The sequence below is a fragment of the Heliangelus exortis genome, chromosome 1 (assembly GCF_036169615.1).
Source record: "Heliangelus exortis chromosome 1, bHelExo1.hap1, whole genome shotgun sequence".
NCBI lineage: Eukaryota > Metazoa > Chordata > Aves > Apodiformes > Trochilidae > Heliangelus > Heliangelus exortis.
In genome coordinates, this window is record NC_092422.1 from 87,447,825 (window position 1) to 87,468,744 (window position 20,920).

The 20,920-nt window shown below is 42.6% G+C and overlaps 2 protein-coding genes across 2 annotated transcripts in view; one reads left to right on the forward strand and one right to left on the reverse strand.

The window, feature by feature from the left end:
• The first annotated feature begins 751 nt into the window (after nt 1-751).
• On the forward strand, nt 752-4,487 carry LOC139799883 (trefoil factor 2-like). Its single transcript, XM_071752400.1, has 4 exons — nt 752-944; nt 1,890-2,036; nt 3,591-3,740; nt 4,254-4,487. The coding sequence occupies exons 1-4, from the start codon at nt 767-769 to the stop codon at nt 4,259-4,261; spliced, it is 483 nt and encodes a 160-aa protein (XP_071608501.1). The 5' UTR covers nt 752-766; the 3' UTR covers nt 4,262-4,487.
• Nucleotides 4,488-11,918: 7,431 nt separating this feature from the next.
• The window catches only part of ABCG1 (ATP binding cassette subfamily G member 1), a 56,490-nt gene continuing 47,488 nt past the window's right edge, over nt 11,919-20,920 (reverse strand). Inside the window, exon 15 of the mRNA XM_071752416.1 lies at nt 11,919-19,948. Within this exon, the coding sequence (XP_071608517.1) occupies nt 19,720-19,948 (229 nt within the window). The 3' untranslated portion in view covers nt 11,919-19,719. The remainder of the gene's footprint in view (nt 19,949-20,920) is intronic.

Below are 20,920 nucleotides of genomic sequence, written 5' to 3' on the forward strand. Positions count from 1 at the left end.
TGCTCCAGAAGCCTGACCTTCCTCTTTGTGCAGGACAACTCCAAAATATTGCCTGGGACACTTGGTTCTGCCCCTTGGGTGAACATGGTGACTGTAGGTCAAGTGGAGATCATACATAAACTCTCCTTTTCTCTCTTGAACCTCTTAATTATGTTGTTGTTCTTGTTTGTTTGGTTTTTTTTTTTAATTTTTTTGTTTGTTTGTTTTCTCCTGATCTTACCTTTATTTGCAATTCCAAACTGGTGTGGAATGTGGGGAAATAGGTAGTTTCCTCAGCTGGGCTCAGTATTTGGCAGTCACCCCTTCCACTTTCTGTGGTTGTGTATTTCTTCAGGTGCCTAATTTGCCTTGCAGACTCCTGAAGCTTGGAGGTGTCACACCTCCAGCCCTTCTTCCTTTTGCTTTTCCAAGTAAGCATAACCAAGTAAGCACAACCAAAAAAGTCCAGGGAAAAACTGAGGCAGAAAAAAACTTGGATAAGAAATACACATGCATATTTTTCAGTACTGGTAACCATTTCAAGCTTCCCAGAGGTCTGATATACTCTAATGGCAATGAAATCAGTTGGGTCTGCCAGAGGCACCCAACAGTTTAATAGATTGTGGAATGGCATAATGGATATGTGTCTATAGGTATGTAATAGGTATGTGGTCAATAGCTCATGGGAGCCTAGAAATTTATCTCAGGGATATCCAAATATACATGGCAACATTTCCTAACTAAACAAAAGAGAACCCAACCTCTGGGTGAAGCATCAGATAGAACAATGTTATCAGGCCTCACCAGGCAAACACGAGGAGCATATAAAACAAGCTGCTCCCAGGGAAAGCAGCACCTCTCCTCCCCCTGCCTTCCAAGAGCAATGGATCTCAAAGCAATCTGTGTACTCTCCGTCATCCTCATCGTAGCCCTCAGCACCTTGGCAGAGGGAAAAGCACCACCAAGTAAGTACATTCATCTTCTGTTGCCTTCACAGGTGTGTGTGTGACTGCTGCAGGTACTGTAACTGCTGCAAGAGCATGTCTTCAGTTCACATATCAGACAGCAAACGTCTTGCTCTGGTATATTACCAAAGTTGGAATCTATTTTATATATATATAATTTTTTTTTTCTTGAGAAATCTCTAAGTAACCAGGAATCTGCTGCAAAGGCAGAAGCACAGGCATGCCCAGGAGCTTGCTAGAACAGGACCAGGACTAGAACAGGAGCGAGCTTTGTCTAGTAAAATAAATGTCTCCTGACATTTATTTTAAGCCACTTTACCATGTGAATTCAATTTCAAAGGAGTCTGTCTGCCTCCTCAATTGAAGACAGGTCACTTCTACAACTTAAAAAGTGGAAAGCAAGTAACTCAATGTCAGACACATTGGGACATCTCCAAAATTTCTTGCTTGCAGATACACTTAAAGTGTTCAAAGTATGTCAACAACTATTTGTGTGCAATCCTATGTTTTTATTGTCACCTGATGAGAATGCAAAGATTTTGTATCATTATACCTGTTCAAATATGCACTGTGTCATTAACTCTTTCTTTCTTCATGTGAGATGGGAAAAGCAACAAACATTTACTACCATGACATTTGAAGTCATGAGTTTTTACCATTGGAAGTGGTCTATTAAAAGTCCACAGAGCCCACTGAGCTGGGCTGACTAAAGAGACCATAGATTCTCAAAGGGTGGAGTACAGCCCTCACTGAAGCCAGTGGGAGCTCAAAAGCATCTTTTGAACCACAAAAGTTCTGGTCTTAGCAAGTGATGGAGAAGGAATGCCAGCAGGGATGGACAGCTTAGGGAAAGAGCATTGCTCCCAGTGGGCATCTGACAAATGCACCTCTGTTAAAGAGTGTGCAAACTGACACTCAGTAACTTCCTACCTCTGCCCTGGACAGCAAGATGCCAATGTAAAACAGTCCCCAAGGAACGAAAGAACTGCGGATACCCGGGAATCTCAGCAGTGGAGTGCAAGAAAGCTGGGTGCTGCTTCAACGCTTCAGTCCCCGGCGTTCCCTGGTGCTTTGCTCCTAAACCAAAGAAAGGTAATATCTCTGTCACAAACACTGATTTACCTAGTGTTTAATCATGCAGCAATGTGCACAACTGGGGACAAGTTCTTCTTTTCTTCTTAGGCCAGCAAAGTGAGCATCAATCTCTATTAGAAGACCGCTGGCAGTAAAACGCAAAGTCTGACCTTGCCTACCCTTCAGCCTTTTCTCTTATCTTCTTCACACAATATATTTTCTCTTCCTTCAAGCTTTTAGTTATCCAGCAACCTGTGAAGATTATTTAAAAATATCTTGCTTCCAACTGGGGTCTTGTTTATCAGTAGAGCAAGGGATTCTCAGCACTTATTTTCTTATTTGAATTTTCTACATGGCTGAAATTGTCACTTTTACACTGTGTGTAAAAGTCCTGAGTAGATGAGTCCTATTGTAGCTGCTTGACACCTGTACAAAGGACAAGAGGACTATAATTTCTGGATCTTTTGCTCCTTTCTCCAGCCTGTTTTGAAAACTGCTGCTTCATTCTTCTCCCACTTGGTTCCAGAATAACTCCACTTGGTGTTTCTTTTTTTCTCTCCCATATTTGTTCCCAGTCTTCATTCTGTGAAATCTCAAAAATATCTCAGGGAAAATCTTTTTCTCCATTCTTCCTTCTAAAGCTTCTAAGGTCCTTCCAGTTTTTGCCTTTGTTTTCTCAGAGAGGGCAAAAGCTCTTCTCCCAGTCCTTCAGGGATTGGGCATATATTTTACATAACTGCTGAACATTAAGCTACATCCACTGGGGTGACGGCGTGACTCCTCAGAAGAACTTCAGGGCAATCTCAGCACTGCACAGGTGAAAGGAAAGGAAGTGTGCAAAGGCAATGTTACCCAAGAAAAGAACTCTTTATGAATCAAAGATGGGAAACAGGGCTCAGAATTGTTGGAGGAAAAAAAAGAAATTTTGCTTTTGAACATTGTTTAGAGTTCACGAAAGCCTTGAAAAACAGATCGCAGCACCTTACAGTGTCATTTTCATAGAAATACTTTTCGGAGCAGATCTGTTTCATGTGAGGAAAATTGAATTATTCAGGCTGGGTGGTACTTGTGATTTTATTTTAAATTGTGTGCATGAGCTGTGATTTATCCCTAAATGACCAACCTACTTTCCATAGCTCAGGCTGGCATGCAGAGAAGGGTGGGTTTTCCTCTCCTTTCTCCATTAGCCAGCATGCTCTGGAGTTAGCATTGGGCGAGGTCATGAAGATACCTTGGTGCAAAGCCAGTGTCTGCAGTACCATTACAGGAGACACACAGCTTTTCACCCCCCTGCTGGATTGAGGATAGGTAAAGCTGGGTCACTGTTCAAGAGACACTTGTAGGACAAATTTTGCCCTTTCTTGAGCAAAAGCAAGTCCTCACCCCTTGGCATTTAATTTTGCCTAGCAGGTAAGGATTTGTGTGAACCTGCTGTCTGAAACTGGTATGGAGAATGTGGTTGTGGCTGCTCCCTGATCTCAGCTTCATGGCTTGCCTTTGGTTTGCAAATTATGCCACCAGGTAAAATGGAGCACACGACCTCTTCCCTTCCTTTGTTTTTGCTTTACCCAGTTAAGAAAGTGTGTCCCAACGACCCTTACACCAGGATAAACTGCGGCTTCCCGGGCATCACAGCTAAGGAGTGCGAGAAGAGGGGATGCTGCTTCAGGGCGCGTCCCGCTGGGGTCCCCTGGTGCTTCTACCGGCGTGTGGTGGAGGAAGGTAACATCCCGCATCAGACATCGTCCCTCGTGTCCCTGTGGACACACCGTGACCCCCGGCCTGTGCTCGGTGGGCTCTGCCAGCTCGGAACAGAGAGAGAACACTCTTGAGGCAGTGCGAGGGCAGGATCACATCGCACCCCCACCCCGGACCGTTCCGCCCCCCCCCGCCCTTCCTGGTGCGGAGCTTCCTCACCTGGGTCATCAGCGGGGAGGAGGTGGCTAAAGCCTAAAAAGACCATCCCAATGCACAGGGGGGGGGATACTGCTGCCCCCAGTTTCCTACCCACCCCACAGAATGTTTTGTACTGGAAGCAGTTCACCATAATTCACTTTTATCGGTCTGAATCCCAGTTAGGAGATGTGTGTGTACAGATGGGAGACAAGGGCAATAGCTAAAAAAAAATTGCCTTTTTGATGTTCTGCATCTAGGCAAACACTTCCTAGCATCTTGTGTAATGGGGGAAAAAACAAACCACATCACTTACCCTGCTTTTTCTCTTTCCTTCCCCAGCTTGTTAAAGGAAAAGCTTCCAACAAGAACCTTGTGATCTTTGGACCTACTCCAATGGGAAACAACAGCCAGATGTCCCAACTCAGACTCTATAGTTTGCAACAGCTATGACTTCTAGGTCATTTTTACCTTGGATTGACTCCTTTCTGATGAAAAGTTACTTGCAGCTTTTACTCTTTCTGCATAGTTAGTACTATGCAGTTTTTTCACTGCAATAAAAGAACAGAGACCCAATTCATGAGGTCATTGCTATCTTTATTTTAAAGCTGTGTATTCCCGTTTCCCAGGAAATTCAGCATCTTAGCAACCTGCCAATGAGATAGTAGTCACTAACACTTCCAGAAGGAACACAGCACTTAGTTCTTCATGTTACTTACACTTCACACTTCCAAGTGACTGCTTGCATTTGTGAGCTACTAAGTGGCTTCACACCGGCCACTTGCCCATCTGAATACTGAAAATACTCAGCATTTCCCTTTATATAGCTACAGCTACAGCTGTGGGTTCAGGCTTTTATTTTTACCTCTTGAGATATAGGGAAGGGTACTTCTGTCAGGTGCCTGCTGAGCTGGTCTGACTCAGACATCTCCTGCTCCCAGCATCACCGTGTCTCGGGTACTGCCAATCCCTTGGTGCTGCTACCAGCAGGGCACAGAGTAGCTCATAGACATTTCCCTGGTACCCTAACAAACCTAACACAGGTCCTGGATGCTGGTAAAACAGGCAGCTGAATCACAGAATGGTTTGTGCAGGGACACCTCCCACCAGACCAGGTTGCTCACAGCCCCATCCAACCTGTCCTTGGACACTGCCAGGGAGGGGGCAGCCACAGCTTCCCTGGGCAACCCCTGCCAGTGTCTCACCACCCTCACACTGAAGAATTTCTTCCTAATGTCTAGCCTAAATCTACCCTCTTCCAACTTAAAGCCATTACCTCTTGTCCTCTCATTACAAGCCTTTCTATAAAGTCCCTCCCCAGCTTTCCTGTAGCCCCCTCAGGTACGGGAAGGCTACTACAAGGTCTCCCTAGAGCCTTCTCTTCTCCAAGCTGAACAACCACAACTCTCCCTGTCTGTCTTCATAGGAGAGATGCTTCAGCCCTCTGATCATCTTCATGGCCTTCCTCTAGACTTGCTCCAACAGCTCCATGTCCTTTCTGTGTTGGGGGCTCCAAAACTGGACACAGAGCTCTGCCATGAGCTGGTCCCATGGGCCAACTACAACACTAAAAGCAAGACACAGGTCCCCCTAGCCCTTACCTATACCTAAAATAGAGTCTATTCTGTCTCATCAGACAAAGGAGGAGCTCCTCATCTCCAGATGAGTGTGGCTGCTGTCTCCTGGGGGTCTTTAATGCTCGGCATAGAAGCTTAAATGCTTCCCTGCTTCAACTGAGTGAGACCACAGTAAAAACCACTGGGAACAAAATGGTTAACATGAGTATGCTGCCACAGCAGCAAGCTGTGCTCAGGGCTCAGAAGGAAAGAACAGATGTGCAGAGTTGTGCTTCAAGGAGAGAGAAAATGGTGGACACACTCCTTCTTAGAGATTTCTCCAAATACACTTCTGTAAAATTTATTAATTCATCAACCTTCATTATCTTGCACTTAAAATAGGCTCAATAGTAAAATTTGAATCAGGTAGGATATTGTATGGGCAACAAACTGACAAGTTATCTGAAGGTCTTTCAAAGAATCATAGAATGTTTTAGGTTGGAAGGGACCTTAAAGATCATCTACTTCCAACTCCCCTGCCATGGGCCTGGGACACCTCCCGCTAGACCAAGTTGCTCAAAGCCCCATCCAACCTGGCCTTTACTGAGGAAGATTTTATGGTATTTCCAGGGTGAATCTGGAAGGTCATGATTCATGACAGAGCAATCATGATAATACTGCATTGCAAGAACTGGTCTAACAGTTCAGTGCATTCACCTGGTAACAGGGACTCTGTAGGCACCTTGTTTGGAGAAAGGATGAAAGTGCACCTACACTGAAAAAGACTAATCCCAATTAATGCTGTGGGAAATCATCTGCAGGGGATGTGATTGGGCTGCTGCAGTCAATGTTCTTCCAGGGCAGAGCTCCCATAGAACTACACCTACTCATCAAAAGGGTTTTCCTTCTGCAAAGGATGTGCACGCAGAGTATAAGGGGGCATATGTGTATTTTTGAGGGACAGGCTCTGATGGAGAACCACTTACTGATCTTGTCTCACCCTCCCAGATTCCTCTGTTGGGGCTGTGCCAGTGAGTCAGGTTCAGGTCCATGGGCTGTCTGAGCTTCTTCCCCCACAGAGTTCCACCGCTTTATTTGGTTTTGTAAGAAAAATTACAAATATAAATGTTTTAGTAATGGTGGTGGCAGTACTGTGGGGTCCTCTGCTGCAAAACCTGCTTAAGAGACCCAGCCTGGCAAGGCACAGCAGCTGAAAATGCTGGGAACTGCTTGAGCAGTTGGCACTTAGATGTGGAGGAAAACAGTGGAGATGATGCAGGGGAGTCAGGCAGACAGCAGTCTGATCCCTAAGAGACAAAGAATGAAGGGCTGAACTTGCTCACTTGCTGTCCCTGGGCATGGTGTCCCTTGCAAAAAATGTAAACTGCTGTGGGCTAGCCAGCAAAACATTCCCAACAGCACTCCAAGCCAAGGCACTGGGTCATGGACATCTGAAGTTATAAATCAGAGTTATTTGTTCATAGCACAAAGAATTATGACCTAAGGATTTGTCACCATCAGTAAGTCCTAAGGGATGATGGCAATTCCAGGAATTAAGTAAAGGCTTAAGGTCTCTGAATTTAGACTGTTATCCACGTTCACCCAAATGTGCAAGAAAAAACTGCCTAGAATTCTTAAAATTAATATTTTTGTGGGAAAAAAAAAAAGAAAAAAATAAGATGGCAAAAACAGAACAAGAGCTACAGATGCTGAAGATTTGAAGATGGCAGACAGAGACAAGGTGGAGGTCCCAAAGTGAGGTCCCCAGAGACAAAGTGAGGTCCCAAAACATGAATGCACACCAAGTAGAAGTGTGCAGGACCCACAGAGATGTACCTACAGAAGGAGAGACCTTTCTCTCCTCACATACAGGGCTACACTGCAAGGTCCCCACACCTGAGTCTGTCACCATGGTTCCTGTTCACAGCCCTCAGAGAGCAAAAGACAACTCTGGGATAGAAATGATCTGGCTAGTTCAGATGTCCCCAGCAAGGTAAATTGGACTGCACAGAAAGTCCTTCTTCTTGCTCATCTCCAAGGGGTGTCTAGACAAGCAGCTGCATGTATCTGCTCTCCTTCCCTGGGCTTTCCCATCAACACCTCTTGGTGCTGGAGAGAGACACTCAAGGGACAGACAAGAGAGTGATGGGGAATACCACTGCCCTGTCACATATTTCTGACTGGATGCTGGCTTTCCTATCCAGTCTGGTGGCAGAGGCCCAAGCAAGACACATCACTGCATGGCAACAGGGGCACCTTGGTTGCCTTTTTGAGCTCACAGTCTGGCTAGTGATAGACACATGTAGATACAGGCAGTTTAGTCATGTATTTTGCATCAATAGATCAACAAGCTTCACTAGCACATAAGGTTGAAATAGCTTCACATTATCGGGCTGTGTGAATTCTACAATTTTCTGTCTCTCCCTTGTGTGTGCTTTGGTTTTTGGGGTTGGTTTTTTTTTTTTTTGTTTGTTTGGTTTTTTTGTTGTTTTCACTAGGAAAATAAACTAAAACATAAGCTCTATAACAGTTTTAAGTGTTTCAGGCTGGTTACATTATCCAGTTTCTCTTTAAAATGGGAAGAAATCTGAGTGCACTCACAGCACCTTGAGATGGATGAGTGGCCACACTGGGGCATATCAAGTGCCCTTCTAGCCCTCTGTCTGTCAGTGACTAAAAGGGTTGCCCAGGGAGTGGTGCAGGGTGTTTACAGAAGCTTCTCTTCTAACAAAATGCAGGACTGTCACAAATGTGAATCACAAATGTGAATCAGTTTTAACAAGCAAATATGAGCACAAATGAAGACTTGGCCCAGAGCACTGCATGGCACATGCTGAATAAGTAAGCAAATTTCTGAATATTTTTCTGGGAGGAAAAATAAGTAGGTTAGCTACAACATTTTAGTCAGCAAAGGTGCTACCACAACAGGAACCAGTTCTCTGTGACACAAAGCACTTGTGCTGATGAGGCTATTACACAGAGAGTGAATGATGTTTAAAATAACAAAATCCTGGTAGTCTGAACTGTCTGTAATCATAACAGATGTGTGCACCCAAAGATTCGGCTTCTGATAAAGGCTGAATAGAAAATGTTAGACATTGCAGGTTGATTGCTTTGTGAGGTTCTCAGGAAGCAATGAGGATATTCTATTGCTTTTTTGAGGCAATTGTAGTCAAGTAAAAGGTCTTGGGTACCATTTATTTTGCAGCAATAGAGGAAAGGTGTATTTGGCTGACATGGAGACTTAATAGGGGAGAAAACTAGGACAGACAAGGAGCTCAGAACAGATGAGTGCTAGCAATACAGAACAAACATGTAGCCATGTGAAAAAGGGATAAAACTGAAGACACCTCCAAAAACTGTATTTTAATGTGCCCACTTACTTCAGATGCCATTCCCAAATGTCTGTGGAAAGGGTTTGCTTCCTGCTACAGCTAGGATCAGACACCTTCTCTGGCAAAACTCTCATTGAAAAGGAAGGTTTCAGACAAGGTGCTAAACCAGAGAAAAAGATAGAAAAACCGAAATCTTCCTTGCTTGAGAGCAGCTACATCACACATTTCTGCTACAAGTCTCTTACTAAAGCTTGAAGACTTTCCGATGAGGCGATTAAACAACCTGAAAAGCAAAAGGAAAATCACAGGAATCAAATCTGGTTTCCTGTGTTAAAACCAGGCAGAATAATGATCTTAAGATGCAGACTCAGTTTTTAGGAGGCTGCCCTTGATGCCAGGCTGAGCCCAAAAAGAGTAACTCACTGCTCTGAGGTACAGGTTGCAAAACCTTCCTTACGAGTGTTGTGTTAAAGTGAGCAAAGAAACTTGGCAGAAAATCATAGAATCATAGAGTTGGCTGTGTTGGAAGGGACCTCAGAGATCATCAAGTCCAACCCTTGATCCACTACCGCTGCAGTTACCAGACCATGGCACTGAGTGCCACATCCAGTCTCTTTCTAAATATCTCCAGGGACGGAGAATCCACCACTTCCCTGGGCAGCCCATTCCAATGCTTGATCACCCTCTCTGTAAAGAAATTCTTTCTAATGTCCAACCTAAACCTCCCCCGGCACAACTTGAGACCGTGCCCTCTTGTCTTGCTGAGGGTTGCCTGGGAAAAGAGACCAACCCCCCCCTGGCTACCCCCTCCTTTCAGGGAGTTGTAGAGAGTGATGAGGTCTCCTCTGAGCCTCCTCTTCTCCAGACTGAACAGCCCCAGCTCCCTCAGCCTCTCCTCATAGGGTCTGTGTTCAAGTCCCTTCACCAGCCTGGTTGCCCTCCTTTGGACCTGCTCCAGGACCTCAATCTCCTTCCTGAACTGAGGGGCCCAGAACTGGACACAGTACTCGAGGTGTGGCCTCACCAGCGCTGAGTACAGGGGCAGAATCACTTCCTTGGACCTGCTGGCCACGCTGTTCCTGATACAGGCCAGGATGCCATTGGCCTTCTTGGCCACCTGGGCACACTGCTGGCTCATGTTCAGCTTCCTGTCAATCCAGACTCCCAGGTCCCTTTCTGTCTGGCTGCTCTCAGCCACTCTGTGCCCAGCCTGGAGCTCCCCATGGGGTTGTTGTGGCCAAAGTGCAGGACCCGGCACTTGGCTTTGTTGAACCTCATCCCGTTGGAATCAGCCCAACTCTCCACTCTGTCCAAATAAACCCCCTTGCAGATGATCCTCAATTATTAGAGGAGCTGGGGGCATCTGGGCTTAGACTCTGAGCAATCAGTACCAATTTGACTTACCTAGCCCTTCACAGCTTTTCTGTCCTCAATAGAGCTTGCAACATACACTTCCCCACCAAGCCCTTTATTAAGGCTCTCCCAGGCTGAGACATCAGTGCTAGCTATGGGCAGCACGATGGCTGCTCACCCTGCACAGATCCTCTTCATCTGCTCTTGTGCTGAAAGAGGTGACCATTCTCATTGCAGCAGCTTTGCTGCTCTCCAATGCCTTTCCACCTGCATATGAAGGAGGTTTTAAATGGATAGCTTTTAGGAAATACTGCAAAATAAACTGTCCTTTATTTTCAAAAGTCTTTATTTTATGAATCCATTTGGAATGCAGAGTGGATGGTAATTGCATGGGAGGTAAATTAATTTTTGCAGTGTTGCTAATGAGAAGTTTATGGTTGGCTTCTTTTATACCATTAACTGTACTATAAAACACTTAAATGTAATTTACATTGTCACTCAGGCTATGAAAGACTCCTGTTCCCCACCTATGGGCAGTTGGCACAGGGAGGAATCTAGTTTTTGGACCGTAATCCTTCAACCTAGTATTATTTCCAAGTCTATAAAACCAAACATTGAAGTATGATTTCCATTCTAAGAAAACTGCCTTGACATTAGTTTTAAAAATGCAATCCTATTGCATCCTTAGGGTAATTTATCCTGTAAGCATCACTGCTCACATTATCTAGGACTGGAGGTTTAGCTCACTTGTGAAAGTTCTGGCTGTTACCCTTGAACTGTGGTGACCATGGAGAGAAATTTCTTGCTTTGATGGTCAGGAAGAGCAGCACAAGGACAGCGATGCTTGACCTTTATGTTCAATAAACAAACAGAAAGCTTAATAGCCATCCAGCCAACCCAAGTGTATGGCAAAGCAAGGGAACACCAATATTGAAACCCTTCTAACACTGCTGCTCTTGGGGCATTGCACATGTTGAAATCTCTCTGCCAGCACATCAGGAAGCAGCAGCCCCAGACCTCATGTATTTTGTGAGACTGTTCAGAATGCTAGAAACGGCATTTCTCATTTCTTGGACAATGTGGAACTTGTAGAGAAACACGAGTGGAAAAATTCTGACTTTTTAAACTAGCTGAAGAGACCTTGCGTGATGCCAGAAACATGTAGAAGGCTACAGAGGAACACAGCATGAATACTGTGGCTGAATGAAGAATGGTGTTTTAATATAAAATGGAGAATGGAGAGGTGTGACTGGCAGAACAAAATGTTTCTTATCAGCTGGGACCAAGAGAGGAGGAAATCTATACATCCCAGAGTGCCAAGTAGAAGGTAAAGAGAGAATGATCCTTTACACAGACTCCTGCAATGCAGGAGCATTGGGAACATCTGATGCTTACAGCTACCACAGTCAAGATCAACAGAAGCAAATCTGTGGTAGAAAAATCCATCAAAAGGTGGAAAATACAAAGTCCTCTAAATGTCTAGGGTTTGTAGAGGAAGCACACCTCTGATGCTTGCCTTGTTCTTGTACTTTTCCCTGTGCTGTCAGGTACTCAGCAATCCAGACCTTTCATCTGAGCCAGTGTGGCTCAACTTATGTTTTAAGAATTTTTACAGGGTATTTCTGTAACCTACCTGTGTTGGGAGTTACCTGAAATCACTACAATGTATATCTGAAACAGGCAACTGCTGGCAGGTGGTGAAAACCCCTCACTACAAATGCACCTGCCACTCCCCTTTGAGAAAGAGAGGAAAAAGGCATCTGTCTGAAAATAATAACACTTTATTTGATTTTTTTTAATTGTTACATTATCATAAATGTTCTCTATTCTCTGAAAACAAAGCCCTAATTTGGAAAATAATGCACATACAAATCTCTTCTCATGGGTATTAAGTATACAGAAATATACAAAGATTTCTCTATTACTGTAATATATCATCAGAATGCCCCACATCCCACATTTTTACTCAGGTTCACTGTACCGGTAAGCATAAACTACAAAGGTAACAAGCAACCTGAAAAAGACATGGTTTATATAATATAATTATATGTATGTATATATATATATATCTACAACAGTGCAAATATATAACAGCGTGCGGGCAGCAATAGTCTCTAGAGAAGCATAATAAAATTGATTCATAGTAATGCAAATGCATTACAGAAACAAGAGACAGCAATGACATATTAGATATACAGAATAAGCACACTTCAGCACGCTGATTTAAAATGATACCTTGCATTGACTCTTGCTTTATAAACAAAATTTAAATAATTCATTAACAGATTCAAGGGCAGTGTCTCACAACTGACTCAGATTAGGTGTTTCACAAGTTTTTACTGACACAGGTAAAGGCTTGGCTACACTGCAGGACTTGTTTTCCTTTTAGATGTATCCGTTTAATCTTTTTCTTTTCATTTACTGTATTTTAAGAACATATTTTCAGCATTTTTAGATTGCTCAACAACTAATATACATTTGTAAAGGTTAGTACAACTATCACTAGGGCCAGAAAAGCTGTTTTATGGAAGCAACAGAAAGGAGTTTGTATAAAGATTACCCTAAATGGGCTACTAAAACAAGCTACATTTGGGTAAGAAAAAAAGACATCACGGATGCCACCGAAGCAAAATACCCTGTCAGCTTTAGAAGTAAAGACTTCCATGTTGCCTTTCAATGTGCTCAAAAAGACATTTTAGAAGGAATAGAAAGAAGCCCATCCACAGATCCAAAACATCAGGTATTTGGTAGCTCAAAGGAGTCTAAGAAGCCAACACTCCACCCCTACCTACCTCACACTGTTACCAAGCAGCTAATTTTTACACCTCATCTAGACAACAACTATGAGTATCTAGCAACAAGCACACAAGCAATTGGTAAGCATGAGCTGAGCTGAGTGGAGGCCCCAAGAAAGAAAATGGGTCAAGAAAATCTTGATGCATCTTGAAGGCATAAACAATGCAGAGAATGCAGGCTGTCAGGCTGAGCCATGGGGGGACTTCACTTTGACTGGTCACCCTTTGTTCCACTGTGCTGGCAATGGGTCTCAACAGAAATTTAAGTATCTTCAATGAAGGTTCTACAGCTAAAGACTCCATAAAGTTAGAATTCACCACAACATTGCAAAAGAATAAAAACACTGAAGAATGACTTCGTGTTCCGCAGTACTATTACTGCTTCAAAAACTCTGTGTCAATCATAGACTCATAGAATTGTTTGGGTTGGAAGGGACTTTAAAGATCATCCAGTTCCAACCCCCCTGCATGGGCAGGGACACCTCCCACCAGACCAGGTTGCTCACAGCCCCATCCAACCTGGCCTTGAACACTGCCAGGGAGGGGACAGCACAGCTTCTCTGGGCAACCCCTGCCAGTGTCTCACCAACATCAAATTAAAGAATTTCTTGCTAATGTCTAACCTAAATCTCCCCTCTTCAAGTTTGAAAGCATTTCCTCTTGTCCTCTCACTTCACACCTGTGTAAAAAGCCCTACCCCACCTTTCTTGTAGGCCCCTTCAGATATTGGAAGGTTCCTACAAGGGCACCTCAGAGCCTCCTCTTCTCCAGGCTGAACAATCCCCATTTCTTTAGCCTGCATTCACAGGGGAGGTGCTCCAGCCCTCTGGTCATTTCAGTGTCTCTCCTCTGGAGACATTCCAGGAGCTCTTTGTCCTTCTTGTGCTGGGGACTCCAGACCTGGACACGGCACCCCAGGTGGGGTCTCACAAGAGCAGAGGGGGAGAATCCCCTCCCTTGACCTGCTGTCTGTGCTGCTTTAGATGCAGCCCAGGACCCGGTTGGCTTTCTGGGCTGCAGGCACACATTGAGGGCTCGTGATGAGCTTCTGTTCACCACCACCCCCACACCCTCAGGGTGAAGGGTGAAATATGTACAGAAACACAAATCCGCTAATACGCACACGGAATAGAAAGGAAATTTTGTTATCTGCAGGCTCAACCACCAACTTTTGGAAGAATGACATCCGGAGTTATAAAAACCACCCAGTGGGATCCATTACAACAATCTCTGTATATATAATGAAAACAGGTATTTAAGATCAGGGCAGTAAGAGCTGATCCCTGAAAATGCGACTGCCCTTGTCCATGAGTATCAGAGATCATGATTAACTACAGTGACAGCACTTAATTTATGCTCTTCCTAGTGCTGTGTGGCAGGATTAACAGGCCTCATCTCACAGGCACAGCAATGACCAGTCTGTCACAAACTGCTATAGAGGACATGACACCGTGTCATTTTCTGCCTACTTCTAGTTCCCAACATCTCTCCAAAATGCCTCGGTTATTATCATGCTTTACAAATGGCTTTCCATACAGAACTAAAGGAAAGAAATTCCTGAGCAATTGTACCCTATTGGGATGTTCTGGTAGGAAAATGGGTATCATGAGATGATTTTTTTCCAAGGAACAATATATGGGACAGTATCTCTGCAGCCACCACTGAGAGCCCCTCTGCAGAAATACAGACAAATTAACTACCACAGAAAGCCTGTTCTGCAGCTACTGCCAAACTCAACCTCAATGCTTTCTAATATTGCCACCTTGGGCAGGGATCTTTGCTGCCCTGTCTGAATGTTAAAGGGAACACCACTCCTAACATGAGCTGAGGGCAAAATTCAGACCTTTTCTAACCTACAGCAGGGCTACAGAAAGAAGGCAGCTTAAAACACCACATCTACTTGTCAAGTGTGCTATGGTACCCACAATGCAAGGCCAGTTTTAACAAGTTTCCATTTCAGCGAGGAACTGCTTGAAATTCCAGCTCCAAAGGTCTGAGCTTCAAAGGTCTAAGCACCAAAGCCTTAACCTCTACCATTTCAACATACAGGGCCTTGACTCTTCTAACTTGATGTGTCCAGATCAGGCAGGCAAACTACCCAAGGTACCTTCCTCAGCTCCCTCACTCTTTGGTGCAGTACCATATCTCCCTGAGGGCAATATCCTCTTTTTTGTCACACTACCTAATTCAAAATATTCTTCCAGTGCACAAAACACATGTCTAGAAAAGATCACAAGGGAGATGCCACATTCAGTGTGAACAATTGCCTCAATAGCTGCCTGTATAGTCCCCCATTAACTTAAGAAGTAGGTTGGGAAACCAGAACCAACACACAGACTATGCCCCATTAAGTGAAGGAAGCTGAATTACACTGCTAGTATTTCAAGTTACTCACTTCAGGTCTGTTGCAAAAAATGGACCCATACTGCCACAATGAGGATCCAGTTCTGCTCTAGCTGACATTTCCCAGCAACCCCACAAACAAGTCTGATTTTAAATGTGGCAACTGCTATAATAAAACTCACTGTATGGGGTCAGAATTCAAGTCACTAAGAAAAATACTTACCTCAGGGAACTACTGAAGTAACTCAGGCCCAGTTGCAGGTGACTGTTTCTTTCCTTTTATTACACAGAGAAGTAGATTAACTTAAGACTTGTTTTTAGACAGCCATGGTTTTGTGAGATAAAACATCTCCAAAATCACTCTCCATTACACAGGACAAACACCCCTGACCCTCTCTACCACAGCCACCAAACGAGACTGGACCTGCAGCTCAGTGAGCAAAGGCACCATGTAAGAAAGTGTATCAGGCTGCATGAAGAGGTATGCAAGCCTTTTGCACGCTCCTCACACACATATTCTGTTTGGAAACACCTTCACTGCACCTCAAGCCTCTCCCTTTGCCCTCTGCTATCATGCCTAAATACGATCATTACACAGCTCGAGGCAAAGGAATAAAATCATATTCCAACAAAAGTTGATACTGAAAAATAATTAAGATCCTTTCCTGCTTGAGTTTAGAAAGTAAAATAAATGCTGACACTGTTCAAACATAAAGCAGTTGTACACTGGTGTTTCTGGTGTAGAAAGAGAAAACCCAGGAAGTTCATTTTTCCCTACCAAAACTATGCAGATAACAAACCCAATTATGCAAAGTAAGTATACAGAAAAATATACACTCATCTCATGCTTAATTTTCATTAATCTCTTCACCTCAAAAGAAGGATTTTTTGATTTGAAAAGATTAATTCAAGAGCACTGTAAAGCTGTAATCTCCAAGAGACTAACCCAAAGCAAGTGGATTCTTCAGCATAGCCTGTCAGCCAGCCAACATCTCAGTCTTCCAGAGCAATACATCCCTCACCCAGCAAAGTAATTAAGCCTGGACTTTACTTTAATGACATCGGTTTTTTCTTTGATTCACAATAGAGAGTATGGATGTAAGAAGTTACTCAGATACTTAATCACCTTGCTGGAACAAGGCTTCAAAGGATCCCATTAGAGTCAGAAACATCCACCTAGTGTTGAGTAAATAGGACAGATTGGACCTTCTCTCCAAGAGAGAGATACAGGTCCATAGGTACCACACTGCTTTCTAGAAACAAATGCGAAATGAAACATTTGTTTCTGTTAACACCACAGGCTTTGACACAAGAGAACAGGCTGATATGCCAGACACCTGAAATATCCTGTACTTGGACTTCATTATCTCCCACTTACAAAACCAGCTCTCCCTATTGTATATATATTTATTCCACTCCTTTAATTAAGAAAACCCCCCCAAAAAAACAAACCAAAAAAGATATTTTGGGCCCTAAATATTAAGAAGTGAACAGGATTTTTTCTGTTACTCCCTTTGATCTACATAGATGAAATTTTCTCCATTTGTTATCTGAGTAGCATATGCTTTCTAAATATTTTATTGAATTGTAAATAATAATGTTCTGAGTTTAAAAAAAAATCGTTAGTTTTTTGAGATTATATGCAAGTTTCCAAAAAGCAAAACAACAACAAAACATTTGAAGCACCTAAAAGTCTTCACTGATGGACATCATAACCAAAACAACATGTCAAAACAAACTGAAATAAAACAAGTAGGCCAACAGAACACTAAAGTCATTCTGTGATCCCAATAGAAATCATACATTCAGTCTTCAAGAGATCTTTTAAAAACCTTCATCCTCATGCAACTTTTAGCCAGACTGTGACTGGTTTGAATGGCAATAATGGCATTGAGTTTTATCAGTTTATGGCTATTTAAATATGGCTAAATGAACTGAAGATCTCAAATCTTTAGAATCTTGCTGGCATCATTATTCTTCTGCATGAAACCTTCAGAGCTTCACAATGTGTTTGCTTTAACACTACGGCACATGCATGCCCAGTCCATAACCTGGGAATGCATTTTATACCAGTATGTTGTAATTTATTTGAATATAAACAGAAAAAAAAAGACAAGTTGAGACCATGGTAAAAATTTTTGCAGTATATGAAAACATGAGAATGGACTTCAAATACTTGTTGCACAGTAGTGGCGAGAGAGTTATCATTAGTTAATTTTAGAGCTGAGGAAGCAAAGAATGATTATCTCATTTATGTGTAGCACTGAGTTTCAACAGAATTAATTTATTTCTCTACTGGGATACTAAAGTCTGAGAGTAATGCTTAGAATAGTAATTTTCAATGAAATGCTGCCAGTATTCCCATCTGGCTGGGAAAAAGTATATCTACTCAAAAAAAAAGGAGTAACAAAATATTCCAGAGCATGCATTTTTTTAGGAACACCCCTGAAAGATCAAGCTTTTGGCTACCATAATATAATACAATACAAAGTTCCAGTACAGGAGGACATGTTGCAGACTGAAAAGGTAAAACTAAGAAAGTCTACAAGTAGAGGAGCAGGCACAGATAACAAGACAGAAGTATCCGAGGAACTCATACTGCTAAATCAGTCTGGATGGGAGAAGACAGCATTATCATCATGTTAGTTAGGAGTGCTGAAATATCAGCAAAGTTACTTAATTTGGTAAATTGCAAGTGATTTTTAATGTCGTATTTGGTAAATGGTGTTGGTAAACACAAAACATGAACCCTGAAGGTACTTAATGCCATGGATGTCAAGCTCTTTTGTACTCACTAGCTACATCTGGACCAGCAGTGTGTGACAAAAGAGTAATTTGGCAAATGTAGGCCTTTGACTGCTTGCAAACAAGTATAACTGCCTGTAATATTCACAATGAGAGTCCTGAATTATCTATGACAAGTTGTGCCAAGGGATTTCTGTTTGCAACTCATTTTAAAAATGTTGACAGTTATGAGTATTATTTAGAATAGCCAAAATTCCTCATTTCTGATCCCGGACAGCCATGTAGGTTCACACCTGCTCGTGCTTATGCCTGGAAAAGCTGCAGAGCTGTACAAAAGCTTTTTGTGAAAAAAACAGCAACAAAACTATGCAAGGAGGTTGTGTACAGATTACTTTTTTTTTCTCCTTCCTTTCACAGGTCAATCTTATTTTCAGGAAAAGTTCAGATAACCTTCCTGAAAGTTACAAAGGTGAGATAGGCAAAACAAATTCATGCTTCTTTTAACAGTTTCATTGGTGTTGAGATGACTTAATTCTCATGTCGTGCATGTAGGCTTCAAAATGAGAACAGAAGTGCTTGGCATAATTATAACTGCAGTGTTACAAGGTCATTTGCATATTTGGAGGAGACTCCTACATGCAGTGAGTGTGCTGTCATCAGAGGCAGTCACAATGCCCCATGTTTTGAGCTGTGGACACATCCTGCACTCCACCAGGCTTTAACAATTGGTCAGGCTTTAGGGATAGATTCTGCTTTCACAATTTAAGAAAAAATGAGCTTCGGAGTGCTTTGATGTTTTCACTCACTGGAGGTAGATCAAACAGATACTGAGCATAGTTAGTATTTCAAATATCACAAATATCGAGGATTTGAAAGACACTGCAAAAGAACATTTTTCAGTCATTCAGTGACAGCTTGAACATGTCTGACTGCCTTTGCTACCTATTGTTGCTCCCAAATATAGACCACAGTGCAGACTCAGAATCTGCCTTTTCCTCTTATCATTACAATTTTCAGATGTGAGACCAGCTCGACAAGTAAAGCACCAGAATTCTAGATTTAGACAGAAACAAAAATAATAAGTTGAATCACTTCAGGTTTGTTTTAAAAAAGTATCCATATTAAAAAGATATCTTTACCTTAATACATATACAGACTTTTGGCCAGAAGGGGTCATTCTGTGGAAAAGAATTGCAAAATAATACATAGAAAAGTGCAAAGATGAAACTCTGAATTTAAAAGATGAAAGAATCCTAATTTCTTTGCATTCCCCGTTTTGCATTTCATTACCTTGTCACCTATAGATGACATTAGACTATTCTGGCTACCAGGACTAGAATAACCTTATCATGACATTGGTTTTCATACGGCAAGTTCCTGCAGCCAGGATTTTTATTACAGTTACCCTGCCTCATTATTGATACTCTGTGGTGCAAAATTCCCTTCTATTTCTTCTTCCTAGGTAAAGCTAGGTAAAGTGTAATGAAAACATGACCCAACCCAACTGGACTGATTGGCTTAACACTATATGCCCACTATCCCATTGTGGTTCTCTATGGGTTAGGTCATAACAGCATCTAGCTGGCCACTGGAGACCGGCCTGCCACAGTGAGACAATGTCAAGTGCTCTCTATTGTATGTCTAAAGATCTTTCTACTTCATCTTTTAAGCTCTTTTTCCTTTACCTCTCTGCTCGGATTTTGTATCTGAGAACAAAATAGGCAATTACGCGCAGAGAGAAGAAGAAAATTCCAAGAACAATGAAGTCCAGGTAAAGTTTGGCATTTTCTACGTCCAGTTCTCTCAGAATGGCCTCTGATTTTTGAAAATGGCAAGTGTCATCTTTGTCGCAATGGAGATCTTCCCGATCCAGTCCGTAGATGGAGAGAATAACTCCTTCAAACCCGTATCTGGAAAGAAGAAGGATGGATTACAAGGATGTTCCCTGATGTTCTCTGTTTAGAAGTACTCCAACCTGCAACACAAGCCCTGTGACAGCTTGACTGCAAACACTGAGGAGTTCAATCTTGTTCTGACACGTGTGTCTAGGGCTAAGTTCTCTCCCTGTAACAACCAAGCGAATCATGTCACCAGCATTTCCTGAGCCTGAAGGAGGACAGAAGTTTTGTGTTCCATTGTTTCTAGTTAGCATATAGTGCAATTTCTCCAAAGCAGTATGTTAAAATACAAAGCAGACTAATTGAACCTCACATTCAGAAATCCCTCTTTTAGAAAGAACATCATTAATTCAAATTTTTAAAACCAATTTTGGGTGCACTTAGGATGTCTTTGCAAGCAGATACACAGCCATGGACCCCATGCGTATGATGGTTTCCGTCGGCTCCATGAGACCCCACATGGGCTAGACAATGGTTTAAGTTCTCATCCTTAATTCTAGCTACTAATTCAGGGGGTGCAGTCTCTTAATCTTTGATAGGTCTGTGTGTAAGGCCTCATTTGCTAAATGAGAGAATATTTTAACTTGGGTTTTCTCAGTAAAAGTGTAGCTTGGGTAAGGTGGGGAAAAGGGGGATGGGAAAGTTCACCTCCTCTAACTTCAGGCTAGGCTCCAGAGGTTTCCTGATGACAATCATCCCATTTAAAGATGGGATGGGATCTAAGACAGCAAGAAAGACAGACATACACAGGATATAAGGTGCCAATGGTTCTTGAAACACCAGTTTAGATTAGAAATGATACAACTGACATGCCTCTTGTGGAAGTGCTACTGCAAAACTTAAAAGACCTATCCAACAAATTTATCTAGGATACAGCATCTTCTTCCAAAATAAGGTATCAGTTGGGCATACTGTCCCTATTATTTCAGAAATGCACTACTACAAAATCCACAGAGATCTGCATGCTGTGCAATACCAGCAAAT